Source organism: Blastomyces dermatitidis (genome assembly GCF_000003525.1).
Source record: "Blastomyces dermatitidis ER-3 genomic scaffold supercont1.8, whole genome shotgun sequence".
Taxonomy (NCBI): Eukaryota; Fungi; Ascomycota; class Eurotiomycetes; order Onygenales; family Ajellomycetaceae; genus Blastomyces; species Blastomyces dermatitidis.
Window position 1 is genome coordinate 1,149,297 of NW_025544781.1, and position 26,138 is coordinate 1,175,434.

Below are 26,138 nucleotides of genomic sequence, written 5' to 3' on the forward strand. Positions count from 1 at the left end.
ATTAAACCTGCGAACGCAGCAATCGACTTACCTATGTAGCCAACCAGTTAGGATGGGATCATGAAAAGAAAGAGGACTGATCGTGGAAAAATTCAGCTTCAATTCAGAGCCAAGCTAGGCAACTTCACGATCTTTGGAGGCACAGATCGATGATAAATGTCACAAAAGTGATAACTCGAACAGAAATATCAGTAAATGGATGGATAAGCAAATAACACGCCATGGGGCTTATTGAAGTAGAAAGTCTTATGCACTGTGCCGGAGTTGATTAAAGATGATTGAGAAAAATGTTCTCAAACGTATTTCAATAGAACAGACTTTTCACACAACAAGAACCAAAAAAGGAACCCACTATGCTCGTCGACATTTGCGGACCGCGTCGACCCTTTTAAGCAGAACGGAAATTTAAGCAAAAACAAACCGGGGGTCAAATCTCCTTTTTCTTTATCAGCTTTCTGTAGCGTGGATAAAGAGAACTCGGCGGGGGGGCCGGAAACAATGGTTCACAGTCGCACAACAGCCTGGGACGATATAGTGAAACCAAGAACCAGGACATGGACGCAGGGTAAATAAGAGAGGAACGAAACCCAACAACCCCCCGATGCAATCATGTGCACGATGCGATGCGCTGGATCGTGCACTCCGTGCTCCCTCTGGATCATGCAAAAATATATTATTCCTCCTGTCAAACATGATTTCTTGGGGATGGGAGATGCAGGACCACAACGGTCATGGCGCGAGTGGCTGACGACACACCCAGGTTTTCGTCAGAGATGATCTGCAGGTGGATTGAGATACGACGCAGGAAAATCTCGATTCCTTCATTATTGGGTCTGCGTGGTTACATGTAGCTTTGAGGGGGGAAAAAGTCAATGGGCCAATGAACCAATGAACCAATGATGACAATTGCTAGCTAGCTCACGTTCTCTACTCCGCTCATTTTTTGTACATGTACATGTACAGGACTCAGCACATTTCGCTTTTGGCTTTTGGAGATATACGTGGAGAGAGGCTCGGATAGCTGCCGTCATAGTTAGCGGGAGGTTAAAAAAAAAAGTATCCGTATAGTCTGGCCCGATCTGAGATCACCATAGCTCAACACCGCCTCTCCATATCCTGGAGCTCGATGCAGCCTTTGCATTTTAATCCTCCCAGCTTTGACCTCATGACTGGGATCCCACATCGGGATCACTTAGTTCATGCCATGCCATGAGTGTTGTCTAGTATTTACCGAACACCGATCGACCCTTATGGGACCGGAGCCAGCAGATTAGAGAGATATTAGAGCAACCCAGAGTCCGGTGACGGAAAGTCAATTTCTGACTACAGAAAGAAAGCTGCACATTTCAGATGAAACAAATTAGCCTCACATCCGTGGCTTTTGTTTCCTGGCAGACTCCTTTGGCTTCTATCCAACTTCGTCAACCCAGTGCCCGCTATCAAAACGGAAATTGGACCTCTTTCTAGCGGAGGAGTATCGTATCAGTGTTGCATCTTCTTGGCAGGTCCTTCCGACGCGAACCACCACAGTTAGTTTGGTCACTAACATAAGCTAGCTTGGTAACCTTGGTCCAAATCACTCAACGGACATCCTTCCATCTTCAGGTCTAATGCACATCTCCCTTGGGGGATGGTGGGCTCGGCATTACTTTTCGTAGCAATTATTTTGTCTGTCCTGGTTTGTGGATCTGGCCAAGTACAAGGGTGAACTGGCCAAAGTCCCCCAAAAAGAGCCATAGGCCGCACCTGCCCGGTAGCGGTATACCAGGATTGTAGCGGCGCATAAGAGGGCAAGGGTTTCGAGTCGCTTAACACACAACTCATTGGCGGGCGGCATTTTCTCACGCAAACGACGATTCCCACATTACCCCTCTGCTGATGGGGTGTGTGCAAGGGGATGAGGAGGGTGGAGGACACGGAATGATGCAACTGCGGCAATGCGGGATGGAGAGCGCCGCACCACCTATGCCAGCAACGAATCCAATTAATAGTCAATAAACCTGCGGTGTGCATAGGAGGGGCGTATTTTATGGGTTGCTAGCATGTCAAGGCAAGCTTTGTTGAGTTAATCTGGGAATTACCCGATCTAGTCCCGCCAACGACTCCCCTGTCTGTGAGGACAGGTTGGACAGATGTGCATGACAATCATGCTGGCGTCTGAGTTCCCTGGTATGGTGTCTGTTGGCTGTGGCCGGTATAAAGAGGGATATATAGACCCAGGGTGCTGTCGGAGTTTTTGGTACTTTGGTCTGAGAATTATCGACGCTGCGTGTTAGAAGCACATCGGTTTGTCGCTCATATAATATCTAATATATATATATATATTTTGTGTCGCAGAGGGAACATAGAAGCTCAGACCTTTTTCTCTTTTTCTTCAAAAAAGGTTTTTAACTCTTTTTCCTCTCCTTCCCACTCCGCTTTTATATATACCTCACCACCAGCTTCGTAGCTTCGCCGGATATGGGTGGTTGTGCTAGCGTCATTACAACTCAAACGAATCAGTTAGGAGATGTGGTCCGAAGGCGGGGGAAGAAACTCCTTGCTTCCACTTCTCAGTCTTCACCATCACTACCCAGCTTACCGCGAAAGCAAAAGTTTCGGACCTTGATAAAGAAGAACAAACAAAAATCCCTGGAAAAGGCAGAACGCCTCTTTCGAAAATCAAACCCAACATTCAACGACACTTCCAAAATAGACCGCCTGCGTGCAACAGAGTATTCTACCCTAGACAAGGAGGGCCACATTTATTTGGACTATACAGGTGGAGGACTCTATGCCGACTCCCAGCTGCGGGCACATCATGAGCTTCTTGCCCGCAACATTTTTGGGAATCCACATTCCCTCAACCCAACTTCTAGTGCCATCACAGAGCTGGATGAGCAAGCTCGAGCACAGGTGCTATCTTTCTTCAATGCTTCCCCTGAAGAATATATCGTTATCTTCACACCTAACGCATCCGCCGGCATGAAATTAGTTGGTGAAGCATACCCCTTCTCTCCAGGTGCCGAGGTGATATTGTTATGGGACAACCATAACTCTGCGCACGGGGTTCGTGAATATGCTCGCTCCAAGGGCGCCACAGTCTCATATATTCCGGTGACGTTGCCTGAGATGCGCGCGGACGAGTCAGTGATTGAGAACGCCCTTCTGCCGAAGGATGAAAAAATTAGCAATCCCCGCCTGTTTATTTATCCCGCCCAATCGAACTTCTCTGGTACCCAACATCCTCTCGAGTGGATTGACAAGGCCCACGAACAAGGATGTGATGTTTTGCTCGACGCTGCTGCTTTTGTCCCTACCAACCGCTTGGATCTCTCCCGCTGGCACCCTGATTTTGTGCCCATCTCCTTCTATAAGATGTTTGGATATCCTACCGGCGCTGGCTGCTTAATTGCTCGTCGGGAAGCATTGGCACGTTTGGAAAAGCCATGGTTTGCTGGCGGCACTGTCTGGGGTAGCTCAGTCCAGGCTGGTGGGCATGTGCTCTTGCAGGGGCATGCAGCCTTCGAGGATGGCACCATTAACTATCTAAACCTCCCAGCGGTACACATCGGCCTTAATCATTTGGCGAGCATCGGGATAGAGACAGTCCACGAACGTGTCGCGTGTCTGATGGACTGGTTGATCAAAGAGATGCTGTCCCTCCGTCACTCCAATGGTAGTGAGGTTGTGAGGCTCTACGGACCGGCCAACACATATCGACGCGGCGGAACCTTTACATTCAACTTTATAACACCCACGGGTGAAGTGGTTGATGAGCGCATTGTCGAGAAACTTTCCTCTGCGCTTAATATTTCATTGCGGACAGGCTGTTTCTGCAACCCTGGTGCTGGAGAGGCTGCTTTCATCCTCACACAACCAGCACTTGTCAGCGCGTTCAATGGGGAGGCCGAAATGAAGACCACCGGCCAAATGAAGGGTTTTGATGACTTCTTGATCGATATGGGGATGACCACTGGCGGTGGCGTCCGGGCCTCTCTTGGGTTGATGTCCAACTTCGCCGATGTTTATCGATTCGTTCAATTTTCCCGCGCCTTCATCGACGCCGTTCCAGTAGTCGAGAAACTTATTCCCCGGTTGCACTGTTGAGGTTGATTATCGATATCCGCGTGTTTAACTTCTCCTTTTTCTTCGCTTTCTAAACGCTAAAACGATCAACGACGGAAGGCTTGAGTGTGTATATTAGCCGACGTGAACATGTACATAACGATTTGAAGATTACCGACTTCATGAACATATCCGAGCCCTACATGACTTTGTATTCTTTTTAAGTGTTTTTGCCACTCTGTCGGGATCGGTGCGGGCGCCATTTAATGGTCCACCAAGGCTGAATATATGATGTCTCTTCAACTCCAGTGTGATTTTTTTGTTTCTGGCGTTATTGGTCTTATGTATGATCCGAGAAGAATTGGATGGGACTTGCGTAGAGAGCGGCGCTGGTCGACATATGAACAATTATAAGCGGGACGATGTATATAGTTTATAGAGCCCCGCAGAATGCCCACCTCGATACAGCTTCTCCAACTGCAACACGCTCAGTTTCCCGATTTGTTGAAAGTATCTGAAAAGATTAGTGTTTGATGAAAGAAGGTGGAATAGAAAAGAGGACAGTCAGAGTTCTTTAAGAAAATTTTTAAGAACAATAGCAGAACCAGAGAGCTATTGTTCTTGATATTGGCGGGTTCGGCTGCCGCCCAGAACTCAAAAGTTGGAACATTTTTACATGTTCAAGAAAACCCATTCTTTTTCAGATGGGAAGAATACAATCGGCGGATACTTAACCGTTTAGCTTGCCAACCGGGGAACATGCTTCTTATCTATTTAAGGGTAATCGTTGGTCTCCGTGGTATTTCTACTAGCAACTACGCTGCGTAGGAATGTATATTAATATTATGGTGGGGTAGAGTAGGTCAACAGTCACAGATTGAACTACTGATTATATAAATCAATAGAAAACGCTCTATCATAGATAATCTGCTGAAAACTAATTACATTTGAAAAGTCATTATTCTCTGTCTTTTCCACTCATAAGTTCTAGCAATCTATCTCATGAAACACTAAGATGTGACTGTGCTCAGAGATTTAGTAAGATTATCCTGAGTGATTGGCCAGAAATGCGCATGAAGGAGCAAAGCACTCCGATTCAAAGGAGCTCAAAGTGTCCACGGATTTAAATATTTTCACGATCCCCAAACATTCGTACCCGGTCATATCAAAGGATGTGGTTATATATGGCGAATTCCTTATACAATGACTGTTTGGAACGTTATTAAAGCCACGGTGTAGATTTGGAAAGTTATATCTACCGGCATGGCATCGAAGGTGAGGTGAGCGATGGAAAATTCAATATCTGTCAAAAAGTGCTCAGCATACTGAATGCGTACTGAATCTCATTAAAACTGCATGAAACACATATCTCATTTCTTGACAATGAGTGACTTCTCTATATACTTCAGGCACTTATTCTTCTTGCTGCTCCGATCTTAATACATTAACCTCTCGTTAACGTCCCTAAGTTTTAAAACATTTCTTGGGTTTTTCTGATAGGTTAGCATACCATCGGACCAAATTGCGACAAAGCCACTGTAACATCAAATTCAACCTGATGCGCTCTGATCAAAATGCATGTCAACGCATCAACCACAGTGGTTGTTTTAGCTTTGCAAAAAATTGCCTAAGAAGGTTAGTTAACTATATTTAGAAGCGCTTGCATGACTCAGCACAAGGGAACAACCATCAAAGACAACGTCCTGCGCTCACCATATGGTAAAGGAACTGAAACATCGCAATCAAGCTATTTAGATCCTATTCGGATGCCCGGTGGCTATATTTGCCATGCTGGGGCTATAGATATGAAAAAGCAGAAGCTTTACTGCTGCCTTCGCAGCATAGTTGGCTGCCGCCGCCCTCGCCTTTCACCCGAACAACTTCATGTGAAAGTCCACATTAGCCAGGTTTACATCCATATACAGACCAGACAAAGGTAGCCTTGTTATTACTGCTCCCCCGAAGTAATGAATTTTTTTTCATTAGACCCAATTGGCTAACTGTAGTTTAAAGAAAAGCGTCACACCCTGTTAGTCGTGGTCGTGAATGCTCGCTAGGTGCTGTAGCTTATCGAGGTGGTTCTACTTCCATTGGGCCTTGTCACATCAACACGGCTTCCCCGTTGGAGGGAGCGCTTGATTCCAGGCGTTCTTTCTCCTGGTACTGTGTTTCATCGGGACGTAGGGACCAATTGCTGCGGCAATGTGTAGGAAGCGAGCACCAACCTAGTCAAACTACAAATTGTTCTAGAAAACACGGAACCCGTAGCTTTACTTTAGCTGCCATGAATCACCGTCGGAGTTCCTCTAGCTCTTCAACATACGGAGCTAGCGCATCTGCAGCTGTACCGGGTGCATCACCATGTCGAGCATTTATCGCTTTAGGGAGCAATCAAGGTGACCGCATTGCTGCGATCGAGCAAGCCTGTCGAGAAATGGAAGCTCGTGGCATCAGAATCATACGGACTAGTGGCCTCTTCGAAACGGCACCTATGTATGTGACAGATCAAGAGTCATTTTTCAACGGTGTTTGTGAGGTTAGTTTCTTTCTATCTTTATTCTTTTGCGTTGGATGTCTTGGTTTTTAATCGGATGATCTAACATTTCTCATAGATCGAGACTACATTGGGTCCTACGGCCTTATTAAACACACTTCAGTCAATTGAGACTGGTATGGGAAGACGCAAAATTATAGACAAAGGGCCTCGTAATATAGACCTTGATATCTTGTTATACAACAATTTAAAATTCTCCGACCCTCGACTGGACATACCCCACAAACTCATGTTGGAGCGGGAATTTGTCTTGCGGCCTCTTTGCCAGTAAGATATCAACCCCTGATGGCAGTAGTGAAGCCGCGCCCTACTAACATAAGAATAGACTAATACCTAAAGAATGCCCTCCCCTTTCAGACAAAAAACTCTCATATCAATCGTATCTTGAGTCCCTCCCACCCTCCAATCCCCCCCCGGTTGCCGTAACCCCGTTATCCCCTCACCTACCACCCCTCAAGCCTTCCGACCCCACACGCACAACACACCTAATGGCCGTCCTAAACGTAACGCCAGATTCTTTTTCTGACGGCGGACAAAACTCCCCCGCAAACCTCGCCGCCCTCGCCGAGACTATTCGTACCTTTATCCGTAATGGTGCTACCATAATTGATGTAGGCGGCGAAAGCACTCGCCCAGACTCCGTCCCCGTGGCTGAACAAGAGGAACTCTCTCGAGTTATTCCAGCCATCCGACTTATCCGTTCCCTACCAGAGGCCAACAAGATCGCTATAAGTATCGATACGTATCGTGCCGCCGTCGCGGAGGCGGCAGTTAATGCGGGAGCAGATATCATCAATGATGTCTCTGCGGGTGCCATGGACCCAAACATGCCTGCTACTATGGCGAAGCTCCAGAAGACGGTGATGCTCATGCACATGCGCGGCACGCCGCAGACAATGACCAAACTTACCGATTACAGCGCATATGTTCCTAGCAGCGGCACCGGTAGCGCTAGCAGCGGCACCGGTAGCGCTAGCAGCGGCACCGGTAGCGCCAGCGGCAGCGGGCTAATCAATGGCGTTGCCAATGAACTCATGGAGAGAATTAGAGCTGTGGAGAGTGCTGGCGTGCGGCGCTGGCGGATCATTCTCGATCCTGGAATTGGCTTTGCGAAGAACCAAGCGCAGAATCTAGAGTTTCTGGGGAACATGCATTGTTTGAAGGAGGGGTATGAAGGATTGCGCTATTTTCCGTGGTTGGTGGGGACGAGTCGGAAGGGGTTTATTGGACGCATTACTGGCGTTACGAAGCCGAATGAAAGGGTTTGGGGTACCGCGGCGGCTGTGACTGCGGCTGTTGCTGGTGGAGCGGACGTGGTGAGGGTTCATGATGTTGAGGAGATGAGGCAGGTGGTGAAGATGGCGGATGCGATTTATAGACGTGGCGATTGAAGGAGTTCAGTGGGTTCTTAAGGGGTGTTGTGTATCACGTTTGTCCTTTTATGTTCACTTTTATTTTTATTTTTTTGGTGCTAGTGTTCAACAAAAGTTATGATCGGACTTCTTTTATTTCAACATCATGTATTATGGATTCTACTTCATGGACTTTTATATATATTTGGATCGATACGATGATATGGCGGCTGTCTACCTTTTTGTATGCTAGCGGTGCAACAGGCTAAATTTCAATTTTAATGCGGAGCTCGAATAGCGTCCAATGGAATTGCCCATTATATCGAGCAAAACGTTTTGAACCGGTTGTTTAAGGTGTTATTTACAGAGGCATCAACTAGATTTTAAGATTGATTTCGAACGTGAACTAACCTACAAGAAAAAGAATAACAAAAAGGAAGACGGAAGGGGAAAAAATATAAAAAGAAAAAAAAAAAGAGGAGAAAAGAAAGAAGACAGAAAAACGACACGCAAGGGCAAATTTGGTATTCTACTCTCGCAAGATTATTTTAAACGCTCTTCGCTTCCATACATATTAGCCAGCCATCGCCGGCCGTTATAGTTATCATCGTCTCCGTATCCAACGACCTCGTTGAAAAGGCCGGCCCTGTGCAGATATCATCCGCTAGAACCCCATCATCAAACGGAAAAAATAAAATAAATGTAAAAGGGCAAGAGCTCAGAGAAGCATTGTAAATTAATAAGAACAGAAAAAAGAAAGGGGGGAATGCATCCGTTTAAAAAGAGGTGAAAAATGAAACCAAACAATGCAGATATGTAGGCCTAACTGTTGAGATAGTTCCGAATGGCTCCTGCGTATAAACGTTAGCTGACTGAGAATCATAACCGTACAAGAGAAAGTGGATACAAGCCAAAACAAAATACAGCCGGGTGGGGAGAATGCCCAAAACAAAACTTACCTTGCAACTTAGCTGCACCCTCACCAAGAACCTGCGTTAGATTCTCCAAGTCATCACCCGCCGTGATTCCAAACCGCCGCACGAAGTCTCTCGCTACGCTTTCCAGATCGTCATAATTACCGTACTCGTCGGTAGCTGGCAGATCATCTTCGGGACGGCCGAAATAGGCATTGCTGGATATAGATGTCGCTCCTTCGAAATTTGAGAGGCGACTCTTGGCATCAGCCTGAGCGGCTGGATCAAATTGATCGCGGCCGAAGAATTCGTCGGAGGAGATACCTTTCTGACCACCGAATTTCTGTCTGGCATATTCTAATTCCTCGTCTAAATTGGTAAGAAAGGAAGCAGTTAGTATATTCTATAGGCACAAGTTTCCCAGGAGATATCGATGACCACTCACCATCAGCAGCTTTGGATGCGGCAGTAGCTCCAAAGCCCAGCTTCCTAGGGGCAGGGGCTTTCGGGGCAGCACCAACTTGGCCAAATCCAAGACGGCCCATACCCATTCCCAGACGTTCAATTTCACTAGAGCTCCTTTCATGGCCCCGGGTGGCTCCAAAGCCACCTCGGGCGGGACTTACAGGTGTTGGGGAGGCTATTTTTGTAGCCGAAGATCCAGGTTTTTTTGCTTCAGCTACAGCTTTCTCCGCTTCCGGATCATATCCCAGCTTAGCAATACGCTCCGCTTCTTCCTTAGCCTTCCTTTCCGCTTCCTCAAAGTCAATGGTATCGGAGGTGGTGAGCCTTTTGGCACCCAGCTTCGGTGCCTTTTTTGACCCCAATACACTCCCCTTCTTGGCGCCAGCGGCTGTGGTCTTGCGAACTGCAGGATTTGACCGAACAGCCACGGGTGGGGTCGATGTTGTGGATTTGTCTTCGGAGCCAGAGAGGGGGGATTTTGGTCGGGAAATTCCAGTGCCGTTAGCGCCCGCGCTGAGGAACGGGGAACCGTTGCGGCTGACTACGGGTGGTGTGGTTGTCCGTGAGGGAGGGTTGCTTGGGCGCTTGATGGCTGGTTTATCCCATGACGAGAAGAAGTCGTCTTCGCCTTCGCCTGCGGGGGTGGAGGATCCGTCAGAGGGAGACGCTGGCCCAGCATCGGTGATGACAACTTCGTTCGGATACCTGGTCCCACGACTCATTAGTACATGGTGAATTTAGGGCAACATAAGTATGTTAGGATGAATGTACTCTTGCGCATCCAATTGTGCTCTTCTCTTCAGTTCTTCCTTATATTTCACTGCAGCATTGGAAGTGTATTTAACCTTGGGGTCCTTGCTGGCCAGGGCGGCTGTTCCACCATGTGACTGGAAATATTTCGTCGCGGACTCATTCCCCCCCACTTTCATAATCCGTAACTGCTCCCATTGCCATTCTATATCCAACGTTAGCACATGCACACGCACACATCAGAGTCCATACCAACAGGGTGGCCTGGGAGTAAACGCACGATCAAGGTTGGTAGAGCGGACGAAGGAAATGTGAACACCGAGGTTTCGGTGATTAGACGAGCAGTCCAAACACAGATAGATGCCAAACGGAACGGAAGACCAGGTGGGGTTGTTGGTGCCACAGTCAAAACATATCTGCACAAGTTAATAGAAGTCGCGAGCAGGACAAAAGGGGGTTTTGGCGGTGTACTCACCTTATTTGCGGGCTTGGATTTTAGCTTTTCGAAAATTTTCTGGGACTGCGTCTTTGTCGCACTCATTGTGAATAGCGGCACGGAACGACCTCCGTGAAACAGACGCTGCAGAGGGAGATCAAAGAAATGCTTTGCTGTCTGGCGAAGAGAGGACGTTGGGGGGTCGGTGCGATAGCGGCCAGCGTGGTTCCAACCCACCAAATGGGATCATCTGCAAGCGCGAATAAGCGCGCTGCAAGCGCCATACTAATGGAACACGTGATGTTAACGCACCCCAGTTCGCCCACGGATTCTGGCGATATGGAAGCAATTAAGGAACAAATTGGCGAACAATAATCATTTCGTCAATTACTGGGGAGTTTATGGCGGTTCTATTATCTAACTCCCTGTGACACCCTGTACTGCTCGCCCTGATGCAGGTGCTGGAGCTTTAATCAATCCAAGCCATGACTTCCGCCATCCGTACCCGATATGCGCTCCGAAGCCTCTCCGCCGTGAACCCCGCAAAAAAACATCCACCCAGGCCATGGAGAGCCTTTCCCCGATACTATGCAACTCAGAACAACTTGGGAGGAACGCCATCCTCATCACAAAAGGGCGGACTGCCAAGAAAACAAATAACTGTTACCAGTGACGATGGCCGCGTGCGCTGGGGGGAGCTTTCTAGAAGAGAGAAGGCCGCTCGGGCAACGCAGCAATCTGCAAATTTCCTTATTATTGTTATTGGCGCTGTGATGACGGTCTGCATCCTTTAATCCTATGGTATTTAAGTGTCCAGGACATTTTACTGATTTTCTCTTTAGGGTACGGTATTTACTCTGCTTTACAAGGAAGTTTTTGCGCCAGACAGCAAAGTCCGGAATTTCAATCGTGCCGTCGACCGAGTTAAAGGAGACCCGAAATGCATAGAATTACTTGGGGATAGCAAGAAGATACGGGCCTATGGGGAGACTTCATGGAATAAGTGGACTAGAAATAGGCCTATAGCGTGAGTGAGCTCGAACTGGAAACACTTTGCTATTAGGTGACTAAACCGTCATTATAGAACCACCGTGGAAAAGGACCGAATTGGCCGGGAGCACATGAGAATGAACTTCAATGTGAGAATTAGGTTATTCCTTCCCTTGGCAAGATCGCATGTTCTAACCATTCTTTTTCTACTTCTAGGTCAGTGGTCCACGCAACGACGGGGTTGTGAGCGTACATCTGATAAAGAACCCTCAAACAAACGAATTTGAATACAATATCCTGGCCCTGGATGTTAAAGGTATGCCAGAATCATTACTCGACCAAAAATGGAACAATTTCCCTAACTAAGTAAAGGCCATCAACGATATTACCTCGAGAACGCTGAGGCAACTAAAAATTCCGCGAAGAAAACTGCGACGAAAATATTTGGAATACAATGGCGTTAACACGGGCGTTAGAAACCACGCCTCTTATCAGGCCGAATGAGGCCTTGTCACTACGTGGAGGCCGGAAAACTGTGTCCTTTCCGGACAAGGATCAATTCGAAATGTATGGGTTGGCTAAACTAAACATGTTTACTCTTTTCACAGTATAAACCGCTAGTTTAAGCATTACAGCAAAAGCAGAAAGCAGACCACGTCATCTAAGCATGGGAGTGATGACGGCGGCGGAAACCCACGCTCCTATACACAAGCGAGCCGCATTTCCGACCGTGTATTTATAACTGAGATATCAGCATCGTGAACCGATGCTCCACCCCAAATCTGTATATATATATAACTGAAATCGCGCATGATTCCGGTTGCGTCCAGAGAGAAGAATCAAGTGTCCAAAGAAGAAAGGATAATCCTATATCTCATCCTTAACATCTGTGACCCTTGGCCAGCCCTCGATTGACTTCCCAGACCAAACGGCAACAGCCTCTACCGCTTGTTGCACTTTTTCAACGTCCTCCACGCTTTGGCCAAGCCTCCTTAGGCCACGGAGATGCCACAGTGCCGGACCTGGCCAGCCCTGGCACATTATCGAGGGTAGCGTAACTAGCAGCGTTTCCACTTGAGATAGTACCGTCTGGTCAGCCAGAAAGAGCCCATAGATCACACTCTTCTCCAGCCAGGCGAATTCTTCCTTGTATGACCCCCACGTGTCGAATATAGGCTCGAGGTTCTGCTTGTAGAGGAGCTGAATAAATTTTGTACCGCGTTCCGTGATGTCCTTCTCTAGGTCAATGTTTATCCTGTCCGATGAGTTGTTTAGTTTACTAGCTGCCCTTCTTGATGATGCATATATTGAAAAACAGTCCTTCCTGGTGTTGGTTTCGCTTCGGTACTATATATAGAACTCAAGCAATAGGAAGGTAGCCACAAGGGACATATCAAATAAATGAAATAGAATTAAAACGAAGTAGGATAATATAACAGGTACACGTATAATGAAATAATCGTTTACGTACCTCTTCTCCCCCAGCCCCGTATTCGTAGCTGATAAGAATTTCTCCACCCTTGCGAGCGATGATATAGCCATCAACACACTCGGGATACCGACAAGCGTCCATTCCTTCATGAGAAGGTCACTGAACCGGGAAGCTATTCTGCGCTCTTGCTCCAGAGTAAGGTTGGGATATTCCGTGTCTACTAAGTACTCGTATACCTTTCCTACTTCGGTCGGCTTGCCAGAAGCTACTAGAGCAGAGACCTTCCATTATCCATTAGCGCTTTTGTTCATTCCGATATTACAGGATGGTTATGGTTAACTACAATTTTTCTTTTCCGAGAAGCTTTCAATTATTTGTATTTGATGTCTCTCTCGACCCACTTCGTTCACATATTTCAAGTTTTGTTTCGAGTGGGATATTGTTTTGTGAGGGTTCAAGAAACTTACCGTGAGTAGATACCATCTATCCTCTCTTAGGTCGCTGGGAAGAAGACCTTTGACTTCTTCGCAGAGCGCAGGTATGGATGAAGCCATCGTTTTTAGGGACGGCGGATTTTGGGTTGAAAAGAAGGCGGGTGGCAGGGTTGCGGGTTGAATTGCTTCAATGGAATGGAGACATAGAAATAGACGATTACAAAAAGCGGTAGGTGATCTAATTGGTTGAAGCACATGGATTTTCATGTACATGAACGGCTATCGAATAAAATTTATTTTACCATGTAGAATGAAGACAAAAGCGTCCGGGTGTCGTTGGGAGTAGCTTTTGAAGATCCGAGGCACTTACCGGGTCTGGATTAGTGGGAGACATTAGTTAGTTAACTAGCTGCGGATCATCTGGCTAGTGTGCGCTTAATTGCACGTCACCAACCGTTAAACGGTTTCGGATTCGGCGGTTGTTTTAATATAATTCTTGCCATTGAGTTCGCATTCCAACGCCAGCGGCAAAGGGATTTGTGGCTTTATCCGCTCTATCTGTCTTTTTCGAATTGATTTATCGACCATATTCTGGTTATTTCCCCCCAAGTAACCACTGCTGCTGGCAATGGTGTCAAGCATGCTGGATTTTCTCATATGCCCACTCCTGCGCGGTCCACTAAATGGATTACTTCTAGCGTATTACCTAGGTACATGTACATTCAATATATCTCAATACGGCTTTGAGATGTAAGGTTTAATGACATCAGGACAATAAACGGTTCCAAAATTAAAAGAGAACTCAGTTCCCATACAAACACTGCGCGCAGGCTGGAGCATGACTTGAAGTTATGATACTTTCCCTCTAAGGTCACCTTCCCGAGATACGATCTTCCCCCTGCATCTTGTTGAGTCCACGGGTCGCTTGTTATTGAAAGATTTGTATATCTATAGGACTCGATCTAATTTCCTACGTGGTGGCTTTCAATTTGGGAAAGCTTTGAACTCTGTCGACTTGAAGGGCCAATATCTGCACCGTCCGCTTCACCTCGACCATCTATATTATTTTATCTTATGATTATTGCTTGTCACGCGCTTGTTGAGAATGTATATCATGATTATTGCGAATATTCTCCTGTTCTGGACTTTGGTCCAAGCATAATATCCCCCAACACCGGCTGGCTTGACAGTGATCAATTCGACATCCCATCCGGGGGTTGAAATATCGTACGAGAAAGTCCAGGTAGAGCATTTACCTAGTATCAACTTCCACCTAGCACAACCACTGATCTTCCTCAGAGTGCTGATTACCTGTTTCCATTTAGGACCACATATGCGGCGGGAGTTCCACTACCTCATACACTGGTTATGTAAAATTCCCACCCAATACAATGTCTGGTGTTAGTCAGGACTATCCTGTCAACCTCTTCTTCTGGTATTCCGAATCCCAAAGCAATAACTCAAAAAATTATCCTCTGTCCATTTTTTTAATGGTAGACCGGGTGCAGTCTCTGATCTGGGCGTATTTGTCGAGAATGGACCGTGCCGTATCCATTATGACTCTAAGACGTCCGAACCAATAAATACTCCTAGGACAAACATGTTATACGTCGACCAGCCTGTGCAGAGGGGGTTAATTATGACAATATTACCAAAGGGGTTCTAGACCTGCTAACGGGGGAGGTTATGCCTGGGGAAGAGCCCAACGGTACCGGGATTGCAGGGGCCTTCTCCAGCCAGAATGTGAAGCAAGCCGCCAATAAAACGGAAAATGCAGCAATACAGTTCTGGTACTTTCTTCAGGCCTGGACCGGGAGTTTTGACAAGTACACTGCTGGTCGGGCGGGAGAATTTCTCCATACACATCTGGACAGAGTCATACGGAGGTCGATGTGGGCTAGCATTCGCGAGATACATCGTAGAGAAAAATAAGGAGATTGAAACGAACGGGACAAACGCCACAGTTTTGTCCTTGGAAACGCTGGGTATCATCAATGGTTGTATGGATATCTTACTCTAGGAACCCTCTTATCCTTCGATTGCATACAACAACTCCTACGGTATTATCGCGATTAACGAGACGGTCAAGGCTATGGCAGAGGGTGATCTTCCTACTTGTCTCAATCTAGTTTCCAAGTGTCAAGAACTTGCCCGGACCCTAGATCCCAACGCAACCGCTAACAATGAGCAAGTTAAGGACAAGTATAGAAATGCGAGCGAATATTGTCTGGAGTATATCGAGGGCCCTTACGTTGTCGAGATGAAATGGGGTTATTATGATATGGCGCACTGCTACCTTGATCCGTTCCCGCCGGAATATTACGTTGGATTTTTAGCACAACCAGAAGTGAAGCAAGCACTAGGTGTTCCTGTTAATCACACTGAGACCTCCCCGGTTGTTGGGCAGTCGTTTATCATGACAGGAGACTATACGAGAAACGGGATGGAAGGATATACGAGTGAAATCGGATACTTGCTTGATTCAGGTGTCCAGGTGGCGCTGGTATATGGCGACCGTGACTACGCTTGCAATTGGGTCGGCGGCAAGGTTGTTAGCCTCGCTGTCAATTACAGTCAGTCTGACGCGTTCAAAATGGCTGGGTACGAGGAGATCGTATTGAGCAATCACACCAATCGGGCATGGGTTGCCTGCGCCAGCACGGGAACTATTCATTCACTCGTGTATACCAGTCGGGCCACATGGTTCCTTCGTATCAGCCAGAGCTTGCGCTGGAACTATTCCGTCCATCACTTTTCAATCTTGACTTCGCAACGGGGAAGACAGACATACGACGCAATCGAAGTACTCGACTATCGGCCCCGCAAACTCCACGCATACGGAAAATCCACCTGCTCAGCCATCTCTAACGTGCTACTTCTGGTACATGTCTTCATCATGTGCTGATAACCAGATAAGTGCCGTGATTGAAGGGAAGGCAGACTTTGTTAACAGCTATATCATTACCTCTCCAACGCTTCCTCCAGACACGTGTCCGAAAATCCCTTGATAGTAATAAGATTGTCTGCAGCGGGCCAAAGAGCATGAACACCGGCCCTCCAAATACTGGCCATGGCGATCTGATCGTATTAGGGCAAGGAGCACGCTTCTCCTCAGTTTGGCGTGCTTTTCTTGGATCTTGAGAGTGTAACAATCCACAACTCTCTTATGCGAGTCTTATGTAACATAATATGGTATTTTGGTGTGGTGTTGAAAGTTCTTATAATATAAAATAACTTTGCGGATGGTTTCAAAAAGTTCAGAGCAGCCCGGTAATCTCAGAAGCACTTACCAGAAAAGTGGTCTTGACAACCCGAATTAGTATGCTCAAACAACACACATAGGATCATCCGGCGCTCCACACGGATCTTCCAATAAAGCCAACGGAAAACTGAAGTCCTCAGGGGAAAACAGTATGTTTCTTCCAGCAGATGAATGAACAACTTCCTCACATGCACCCTCGCAAGTCGCGAACGGCAAGAAAATTGCTCAACCCAACAATGCTTGAACACACTCATGCTCAGAATGCCGGAGAACCGGATTTTCTGAAAGCGCATTGTGACGTGATGTATATATATTTCGAAACAAAGTATGTGTCGCAACTAGTCATTTTAGATGAGTTTAACGCTGTTGATAACCCTGTAAGCTCCGGAAGGATGACCTTCAGCGCAGCACCTATTTCCCCAGCTTCTGGATTGTAACACAACTGAGCCAAGAGTATAGAAAAAGGGATGTCGAGTCAAGGCTGCTGGTTAAGCCCCGCATTCAAGTGAAGACATGAGCTACTATGTTTGTATTTCAGAACGAGGATAAGATTTTCATAATTGGGGGAGATAAATAAGCGCATTTGCAGTGATTTTTCGTGGCATCGAAACGCAACTGGCTTTAGTTTTATGTTTCTCTTGTTCGATAGGAAACATCCCAGCTTATGTTAAGGAAGGGGATTCGATGATGAGGATACCAGGTACAATTCACATTGACCAAGCATCGCATGTTCAGACAATGCGAAGATCCATCAATAATCTTAACGGTCAGTGACTGATTGGGGCAAATATTTCCACAATCCAATTCCAATGGTCTTCAGGTTTTGGCGGATAAGTATGCACATATAAGATTTTGTTTCCTAGTATTAGAGGAATTCAAGTGGCACTCATAGATCGTTACCACTGACAGGAATGAGTGCACAAAAGACTAAGAACCAAGTCAAAAGATATTCTGATATCACATGATTTTAGGGCAACGTCCCAATACAGTTAGTGCAGCCATTTATATCCGGGCCGACATAACTCCGGCTTCAAACCACTATTACTCGCCATTGCCAAGAGTTCGAGATAATTGCACAGTAAAATCAGGACAGGAGGCCAACACTCATATCACAAACAGAATCTGCCTCATACACAACAACAGACTTTATAACCATGTCAAAACTTGCGAAGTAGGTTTGTCTTTGATCCTCTTATTGTTTCTAGCAGCGAAGGAAAGCCCTCAACTAACAGTTTACAGTCGCGCTGATTGGGCGGACGACGAGGAGTTTGAAGAAACCCAATCCCTTCCACCCCAACAAGTTATCAACAATAAAGATGGCACTAAGACTGTTATCTCATATCGATTCAACGACGATGGCAAGAAAGTAAAAACAAGCCGCCGAATCCGTACAACTGTGGTCAAGGAGCACGTGAACCCCAGAGTAGCAGAACGACGAGGATGGACAAAATTTGGGCGTGAAAAGGGTCATCCTCCTGGCCCTTCGTTCGACACTACCTCCGTTGGTGAAAATATTATCTTCAGACCTAGTGTGAACTGGAAAGCACAAGCGAAAGAGGCAGAGAAAGCAGGCCCCGAGAAGGGAAGCATCAAGGACCAACTAAAAGACAAGAAAGTCAAGTGTCGAATTTGTTCTGGAGAGCATTTCACTGCCAGATGTCCGTTCAAGGATACGATGGCACCAGTAGAAGAGCCTAGTGGGGGTGCTGGTGACGATATGGGTGAAGACCGGGCAGCTGGAGGCCTGGGTGCCGGCGGCAGCAGCTACGTACCACCACATCTACGCAAAGGCGGTGCTGGGGCTGGAGAGCGCATGGGCGGTAAATATGAACGAGACGATCTGGCAACTCTTCGCGTTACAAACGTAAGTTCATGCAAAGAACCACATTCCTCCCTTCTTGTATACTAACTCTGCGACAGGTGAGCGAACTTGCGGAAGAACAAGAAATTCGAGACATGTTTGAGAGATTCGGTCGCGTCACAAGAGTCTTCCTGGCAAAGGATAGGGAAACAAATATGGCGAAAGGCTTCGCCTTCATTTCGTTCCAGGATAGAAGTGACGCTGCTCGCGCATGCGAGAAAATGGATGGCTGTAAGTTCCCAAGGCGGTGTATCAGCAAACAGACAGTTCCTCTGCTAATGCGTTAAGTAGTTGGTTATCGGCATCTGATCCTCCGCGTGGAGTTTGCGAAGAAGACTACGTAATTTATTTGATCTCTTTTTCGGCTAATGTTGTGTGGTGTTTTCAAATTGATATGGTTTCGGTAAAGAAAATATTTCCCTCAGTTTACTCTGATGATTGCTCAATGAAAGCATTTATGGCTACTTCAATTGATTCCTCCAAAATGTGTAGATGGCCTCAAAATAAGCCAGCGTGTTCTACTTGGCTTTCTTATTTGATCCTGTCCATACCCCCTGAACTGGCGTTAGCGCGATTTGTCGCTCAGTTTAGAACACTTCTCTGACCGCTTCCACCCTACGCATCCGATAGGGTTAATTTTCATCCTCATGACACAGTTGGCATTGCTTTTATCGCGTTGTGTTTGGTCTTTACTTATACTTACATCTACAAAAATTCAAAGACTGCATTAAATAACAAGGCTTCTCGCCGCTGCAGCCCCGACCACGTCATTCAACCAAGGTCCATTACATCCTAGGTGATACGAATATGTGCGAGCCCCTTTCGCCCTAACCACCCGGATTTATCTCCTTGCAGCAATCGACAGCAAGCAAATAATCTTTGCGACCACTCTTTCGCCCTTTCTTTTCCATTCTTCTTCTATCTTTCCTTCGGACATTTTCTGCATATTTGCTTTTTTGCTCCCTATCCTTCACACGATCCCCAACCAACACGCTACCTCATTATGCTTCGCCGCATCCCCCCTTTCCGCACTCCTCCCCCCATCATAGACAAACACATTGTGCATGCTAATTTTGCAGTTCTTATTCGGCCTTCACCGCTGGACACCCGGGCCTCGTTGACCAGCAGATAAAGGAAGATCCAATGCGTACATGCGTCTAGACTTCCAGACCATCCGGCCGGTAGCATGCCCTCTGTCCCATATGTCGTTTATTAACGGCCACGATATTCGTTCCAGCCTACGGATACGCATCTTTCCTCGCTTCTATCGCTTGGGACTTTTCTTTCTACGAGGAGGGACAAAGGGCTATAAAGCACGCGCTTTTCAAAGTCTCACGACATGCTTCGAAGCTGCCAACAGACACATCACATTGCATCGGCTGCATTACCGTTTGAGTCTATATCAAGCCTGGTAATCCCCAACCCGCATCCTCAGATTACTTCTCTTATTTGCCCAACAAATCTTGTGGATGAACTGCGGGATAAAGGAAAGCATTGGAAAAGGGAGCTGCTTAATATTATCCATGTTTCGCAGACTATTATTCGCGGGGGCCTTTTTTCTTTTCCTTTTTCTTCCAACCCTTCTACTGGGTATTCTATCTCCCATCGGTCCCGGCATAGTGTTGATTTATTTTCAGAACTTTTGATGCATCATCTGCCATATGTTCTTCATTCGTCACAGTTTTCTCCTTCCTGTGATGTGCCATTTGTTGTCCACTATAGATATCATCAAGGCAAACCTGCTATCGGCACCCTGCACTTGAGGGTTTCGCGATCATGTTTGCCTTGCTGCTGTTATCCAACTTTGATCTCATTATATCCTGCTCCGGGTTTGCGCTCCTTGTTGTCCCTATTCTTCTTGCTCTCATTTTCCTCGGGCTACATATATATTGCTACTAAGCTATGTAGGAACCAAAAGTACTGTATATGATTCCGCCGAAGCTCAAACGGATCGCTCACCCTGCAAGTGCCGGCCATATCGCGCCTCAATATAGAGGACCAAGCCGACAAAGAACAAAGACCAACGCTACACAATAACAGGGCTTGAGGGGAAATAGCGGGATGTAGAAAATGGACGAATCCAAAGAACGACTACAAGCAAATTAAAATCTCTAAAGACAAAAAAGTGGTAAGAGGGAAGAATTGAAGCTGATTCCGGCTGTTCCCTCAAGTCTCCAATCCCTTTCATCAACCCACAACAAAGGTCCATATGATGGCCCTCGTTCTCTGCTCAGACTGGCTATAGCCCCAACCCGACGGCAAATGAGTTGTGAAATATCCCTGTCAAAATATTCCTTTTGTCAAAACCCGGCGCGGCGCGGGTGTTAGGACGGAGAGCTAGTATACATAGTACAGTACATGCACATATCAGGAAAAAGAAAAGAAACCCAAAATACTTGGAAAAATAAAAAGAAGAGAGAGAGAGAGAGAGAGATCAAGCCGTACGAGCGCCTAATCTTCCCATAGTTACGGAGTATATGCCTTCACATTCTCCACACACATCCACAAAGCCAGACGCACCCACGACGGACTTCACAGCCACCCCCGAAATCCGGCAAAGAGGACACATCCAACTGGCGGAAACCAACCAGGTAGTGCCTTCGCGCCAACAATCTAAGAATAACAATGACCCGGCTAAGGCACTGTATACGTCAGCCAGACGCCTCCCCGACAGAACGACATAACTGAACCCCGAATTTGAAAAATGCTTATTAGCCTGGCTGCGGCCGGAAAGCGCAAATAACATAGGTAGTAGTTAGGGCCTCTTCTCTCTGTTCTCCCACACCCCAAAAACCTACCTATGCATGAGATCGGACATTTACCCCTATATGTAGCGTGTCCGGGCCCTTTAGTCCTGCATTTACCTCGCTGTCACTTTTCTTCGTGAGTTGGATGCTCTGTTATCATCTAGTCTCACGGTTAATAACTGGCATGTATGTAATGCATATACGAACGACATATAGCATAGCATATATTCAAGATAATACGGAATGACCCATACATCTATCAATCTGTCAGGTACTGTACATATACAGGGACTTAATATAATTGCCTCGACAAGCCTTGACATAATTTTGTGTTAGGGAAGCGTTGGAACAATGCAGTAGCCGAGTACCAAGTACAGATAGAGAATACCTTGGAACTTGGACGAGCGAATAGCACCCAAGTATAGGGATTTAGAGTATTCCCAGCGGCTTGGATGAGCGACAACCCTAGGTCCGATCCCTGATTTTCGCTCTAGAATGGGAGTGTCCAGGTACAGTAGTACATATGAGGGTCGACTTAGCTGCCCGCCGTTCTTGTTCCTGTTCCCGCCCTTCTCGGTAGGTATAGGCATGTACATTACCTTTACTCATAGCCATTTTAGTACAATTTTGTCGAACATCAACAGGTCAGCCTTTTTTTCCTACCTCCTCCCCCTTCAGCTTGACTTTTGGCCTTGTCTCCTCCAATACGAATCCAGCGAGTATTGAATTCCAGACCTTGTCTTCCTCCTATCCATTCGGAGTCCCCGAGACTAGCCCATCTCTGGGCCAGCGCTTCCATGGAAAAAGCAGGCAAAACCCCTCTTTTATTGATGTGCGGATTAAACAGCCCATAGGATCCAGAATCAACCATGCCATGATAAAACAAACTAGCCCATATTAACATCGATGAGTAAAAGTGGGTAGCAAGTAGCTAGTGCGCCGCCACAAAATGCCCTGACCGCCCCATGCCACCGGATATAGCATCACCCATACATTAGTACAGAGTACATTCGCGGAGCCTATACCCACCTAGGTATGTGATTCGGTGATGTATGTAGGTACGTACAGGAACCGATCTTCCGTCCCATTCTTATTTCTTCTCGTATATGTGAGATGAAATAATCCCGATACCTAGCTACAGGTCCCTTACTATGCATGCGCACATGTCAAAAAAAAAAAAAAAAAAAAAAGCAATCGTCGGTGCCGGATATTACCTCTTCCGCTTGGCACTCGGCCTTAAGAATTATCAGAGAGAGAGAAAGAGAGACAAAGAAAATGGAATGTGAAAAAGAGGATCGATCAGGGAGCCGACTAATCCTCAAGCCATTTCCCCCCCACCCACTCCCGCCTTATTTTATATCCTCTAGCCAAAAGCAGGAAACGAAGAATTGCCTGGCTATATCAAACATGGATTGGGTTCTTTATGATCGGCGTCAGTAAATCATCCCAAGATCTCTCCCGCCGTCAGCCACCAGTTAGTTAAGTTTAGTGTGGTTGGTTGGTTACTTACCCTTGCTTAATTTAAACCTTCCATTTGTGCCTTGCCTTGCCCTTGTTTACCCCAGCCAGGCCTAGCTTTTCCTCTGCTCCATTTCAGCCCGGACATTCTTCCTTTATTTGGGTGGTGTATGTACAGTACATTACATCTATCTGCCGAAGCCAAAGCCGCGCCTCAGGTCGCAAAAATAACCAACGGCGTCTTCGACCAAAGGGCGGGATTCTAATGTATTATTATTGACGAGACATTGCTTGATTGAGCTGTGGACCGAAGTTTTTAAACTAATATGAGGTAAGAGGCGTTTCGAGGATCATCAGCCTGCTGAGCAGGTAGCTGCCAAGTTACCGTGCTCTGACCTGATCCGCGGTGAAGACTTTTAAGAGGCCTGTTGACCTGTGGGTGCGTGATCGACCGAACATGATCGACTGCAGCCCAGACTCGGGTTCGAGGGGCCGGAAGGTGGGGGGGTTTGCGAATGAATCTATGATTTATACCTTTTTTTAGAGAGGGACATGAGGGGGGCCGGTGTCAAGGACTGGCTGGCCCGGGGGGTGTTGAGGGGGTTTCAGGTTTGAGCTTTTTTTTTTTTTTTTTTTTTTTTTTTTTTTTTTTATGAACGAATGGCATTTAATAGGCGGTCATTATATTACGAGAAACCTGCCGGATGGCTGTGCCTCCATGAGGTAGGTACTCCATGAGGTAGGTACTGTATGTATGAGTGCGTGGATGTTTTATATCTGTCGTGGAGATACAGATTTTGTGGTGTATTCCGAACTTTTTGAAAATCTAAAAACGGTTCTTTAAACATTTTCATTGTTTTTATTGTTTTTATACCTTTCTTCTCCTCTGAGCTTCTCCCTGCGCTCTGCTATTTCATTGGCGGCTCCATTAATGGTAGTGCTGTTGATCCGTATGGAAGTGTGAAGAATAATCTACGGCTATCCCTTGTTAGGGTTGTGGGGTGTCACTGTTTCCTTCTCATCTATTCGTTCTTTATTTTTGCAGACTTCTGCTCTTGATTTGGTCTAGAGTTTTGCAATCCGTTTCTTACGAGCAGGAACGCCACAAATTTTAGATCGTCTAGAGCTTGATCAGATTTCCATTCCAAGATTTTCCGCTGCTCGAGGGTATTGAATATTAGAACGATTAATAAGAAACTAAGAACGAATCGCATTCTTCTCATTTTATCAGACAGAAGATTGCCCTTTTAGGCAAATGCTGATACCTCCCAGGTTGGAGGAGCTTTAATTGATTAGCAGTTGATGCTTCAATCGTTAATAAACGTGTCAATTATGCGCTAAACGTGAACGCGGAAATGTCTCCTCTGCGATGAGGGTTGAGTAGCGTTTTGCTGCCACCCAGATGTTTAGAAATTATGGTATGTTGGCCAGATAAACTACACCTTCCTCGGCGCCTCAGAACAAGGCTTTGTGTTTGGCCGCTGCTCAGAGCTCAAGCAGGTTTGTTATCACTCTGTGCGCCCCGCCGCATGCTCGTTCAAGTGGTCAAGGTAGTAAAATAAGGGGACAGCTGGTGTTCTATCCGGACAGAGGTTTCCAACCTTAAATAGGTGTTATACATGCACGACGTTGGAGTTCTTGGTGGGCTGCTGTTGGATGCGTCCACTTGCATACAACCTCTATTGCACCTCGGTCTGAGAGCTATGGTGTTTTACTGGTGTAGTCGCGACTCATACACTAGGGCATGATGGTTCGTTGGTTTATTTGTCATATTGACCGCAAAGGCAAATTGTTCTCCATCTTCCTACCAGATCGGGATTTTCCCTCCCCTATTCCTCCACCCGTTGGAGTTGATAAGTACTATTGGCGTGAGTAAAATATATATGAAACAACACCAACTAAAAATTAATATTACCATTAACTTGAAACAGAGAGGGATCTGCAGCTTGTCGATAAATTTTGAGAGCAGGGGGGGAAGATTGATGTTGTCTGTTCATAGGATTATTGGAGAATGGATCAGCATTAAAACATACAGTACTGACGATGGCCAAGGCACAACTTCATGCCAAACCGTTTTCCTCGCATGAGGCTTGGCCCTGATCTTCGAATGTGCTGTAAGTATTGGAAGACTTTTCAACAGGAGATCCAACAGAAATAATGTAGGAAGTCTATTGCTATGTGTAACGAGTTCACAGGCGGTGCAAACTTCACGTGGTTGCTGATCTGACTGAATGTTAGTCAAAATGATACTGTTGAATGCGGGTATAAACACGTCTCACGAACAGATAGAATAATAATAAGGGACGAACCACACATCTGCATTAACGCCATGTTTAATCGAGGTTATTGGATAATAATGACACAGGTCGAATCTGGCCAGAAATATATCGAGTTATCCTGGGTCAAATTCGCCCAGGAGCTGGATCACGATATGGCTAGGAATCTAGACGTTGCTCTCCAACTAAACTTGACCTAATGGCTGCAGGCTTAGGCATGCTATCAACCACAACTATCAAATTAATATCAACGGCAACAGCCAGTTTCAAGAAAACGAACTGACGGCCATAGTCTTTCGTACATAGTGTCACGAATTCAAAGTAAAATGAGCTCTAGGCCCTAAGATTGCAGGGAAAAGATTGGATAAGGAAAGCAGAAGCGGGTGGAGATCAGTGATTCACTAATCAGACGTTCAACTTTAGCAAGGTACCATCCCTCCCCAATAGTACCAGGTCGGCAGCTGCGAGGCTGTGACGTTACGCCTCTCTAGACCGACAAAGGCTAGCTTTGAAGCACACTTCAGAACCGTTCGAGCTTTTCTGAAGTAGCCAATTGCTCCGCCGTTCAACGTTTTGGAAAAAATGAAAATGCGGCTACCATCGAATCCCATTTGCAGGAATTGCACATGGTCACTCAGAATATCCCGTAATATGCCTCATGTAGTACAGACAGGAAAGCCTGAATAAAGACGATGGTTATAAACGGCCACTAGGAGGTTATAAGCGTCAAGCCAGACGCCGGATCGAGTCACATGCGCAACGATTAGAAACGCGAGTTGGAAAATCCCGGCTCGGAATACCAAGCATATACTGTCAGGAAGCAGCAGGCTGACCGGCGGACTTTTCCGTGGTGCTCCTAAACACAAAATATACCAATCCATCATGGAGTGCACAGAGAGCATCGAGTACTTTTAGCGTTAAAAAGATAGAAGCGTTAGGTTATTCGGCAACTGAGAACCCACAGGATAACCCAAGGGTAATGGCATACGAGTCCAGGTTGCCGTCATGATCGCTTTTCGCCTGTCGCACGTCTGTTCAGGTGGATCATCTAGGAAATTGTGAATCAGACTCGGGTTGTCGAAATTTTTCGGCAGAAAATGTCCGCATCCAGGCCTCAGAGACAATGGCAATATTGCAACATTGTTTTGCCGTCAAGACCC

The 26,138-nt window shown here is 46.4% G+C and overlaps 7 protein-coding genes across 7 annotated transcripts; 5 read left to right on the top strand and 2 right to left on the bottom strand.

Moving 5' to 3' along the window:
* Nucleotides 1-900: 900 nt before the first annotated feature.
* Nucleotides 901-4,982, top strand: BDCG_07174 (cysteine desulfurase). Its single transcript, XM_045422953.1, has one exon. It carries the CDS (start codon nt 2,461-2,463, stop codon nt 4,087-4,089), a length of 1,629 nt encoding a protein of 542 aa, XP_045278466.1. The 5' UTR covers nt 901-2,460; the 3' UTR covers nt 4,090-4,982.
* Nucleotides 4,983-5,607: 625 nt separating this feature from the next.
* BDCG_07175 (dihydropteroate synthase) lies at nt 5,608-8,345 on the top strand. Its single transcript, XM_045422954.1, has 4 exons — nt 5,608-5,983; nt 6,061-6,583; nt 6,660-6,868; nt 6,927-8,345. Exons 1-4 carry the CDS (start codon nt 5,712-5,714, stop codon nt 7,990-7,992), a joined length of 2,070 nt encoding a protein of 689 aa, XP_045278467.1. The 5' UTR covers nt 5,608-5,711; the 3' UTR covers nt 7,993-8,345.
* On the bottom strand, nt 8,181-10,748 carry BDCG_07176 (arf GTPase-activating protein). Its single transcript, XM_045422955.1, has 6 exons — nt 10,558-10,748; nt 10,363-10,498; nt 10,104-10,287; nt 9,313-10,037; nt 8,913-9,236; nt 8,181-8,804 (listed from the first exon to the last, which is right to left on the bottom strand). Exons 1-6 carry the CDS (start codon nt 10,621-10,623, stop codon nt 8,776-8,778), a joined length of 1,464 nt encoding a protein of 487 aa, XP_045278468.1. The 5' UTR covers nt 10,624-10,748; the 3' UTR covers nt 8,181-8,775.
* On the top strand, nt 10,577-12,946 carry BDCG_07177 (mitochondrial import inner membrane translocase subunit tim21). The gene is made up of 5 exons (XM_045422956.1): nt 10,577-11,297; nt 11,361-11,545; nt 11,603-11,657; nt 11,725-11,824; nt 11,881-12,946. The coding sequence occupies exons 1-5, from the start codon at nt 11,004-11,006 to the stop codon at nt 11,970-11,972; spliced, it is 726 nt and encodes a 241-aa protein (XP_045278469.1). The 5' UTR covers nt 10,577-11,003; the 3' UTR covers nt 11,973-12,946.
* On the bottom strand, nt 11,528-13,725 carry BDCG_07178 (uncharacterized protein). Its single transcript, XM_045422957.1, has 3 exons — nt 13,408-13,725; nt 12,980-13,221; nt 11,528-12,763 (listed from the first exon to the last, which is right to left on the bottom strand). Exons 1-3 carry the CDS (start codon nt 13,645-13,647, stop codon nt 12,376-12,378), a joined length of 870 nt encoding a protein of 289 aa, XP_045278470.1. The 5' UTR covers nt 13,648-13,725; the 3' UTR covers nt 11,528-12,375.
* Nucleotides 13,726-13,840: 115 nt separating this feature from the next.
* BDCG_07179 (carboxypeptidase S1) lies at nt 13,841-16,916 on the top strand. Its single transcript, XM_045422958.1, has 2 exons — nt 13,841-14,617; nt 14,700-16,916. Exon 2 carries the CDS (start codon nt 15,467-15,469, stop codon nt 16,277-16,279), a length of 813 nt encoding a protein of 270 aa, XP_045278471.1. The 5' UTR covers nt 13,841-14,617; nt 14,700-15,466; the 3' UTR covers nt 16,280-16,916.
* Nucleotides 16,917-17,645: 729 nt separating this feature from the next.
* On the top strand, nt 17,646-21,746 carry BDCG_07180 (eukaryotic translation initiation factor 3 subunit G). Its single transcript, XM_045422959.1, has 4 exons — nt 17,646-17,807; nt 17,876-18,500; nt 18,557-18,728; nt 18,789-21,746. Exons 1-4 carry the CDS (start codon nt 17,791-17,793, stop codon nt 18,839-18,841), a joined length of 867 nt encoding a protein of 288 aa, XP_045278472.1. The 5' UTR covers nt 17,646-17,790; the 3' UTR covers nt 18,842-21,746.
* The last annotated feature ends 4,392 nt before the right edge of the window (nt 21,747-26,138 follow it).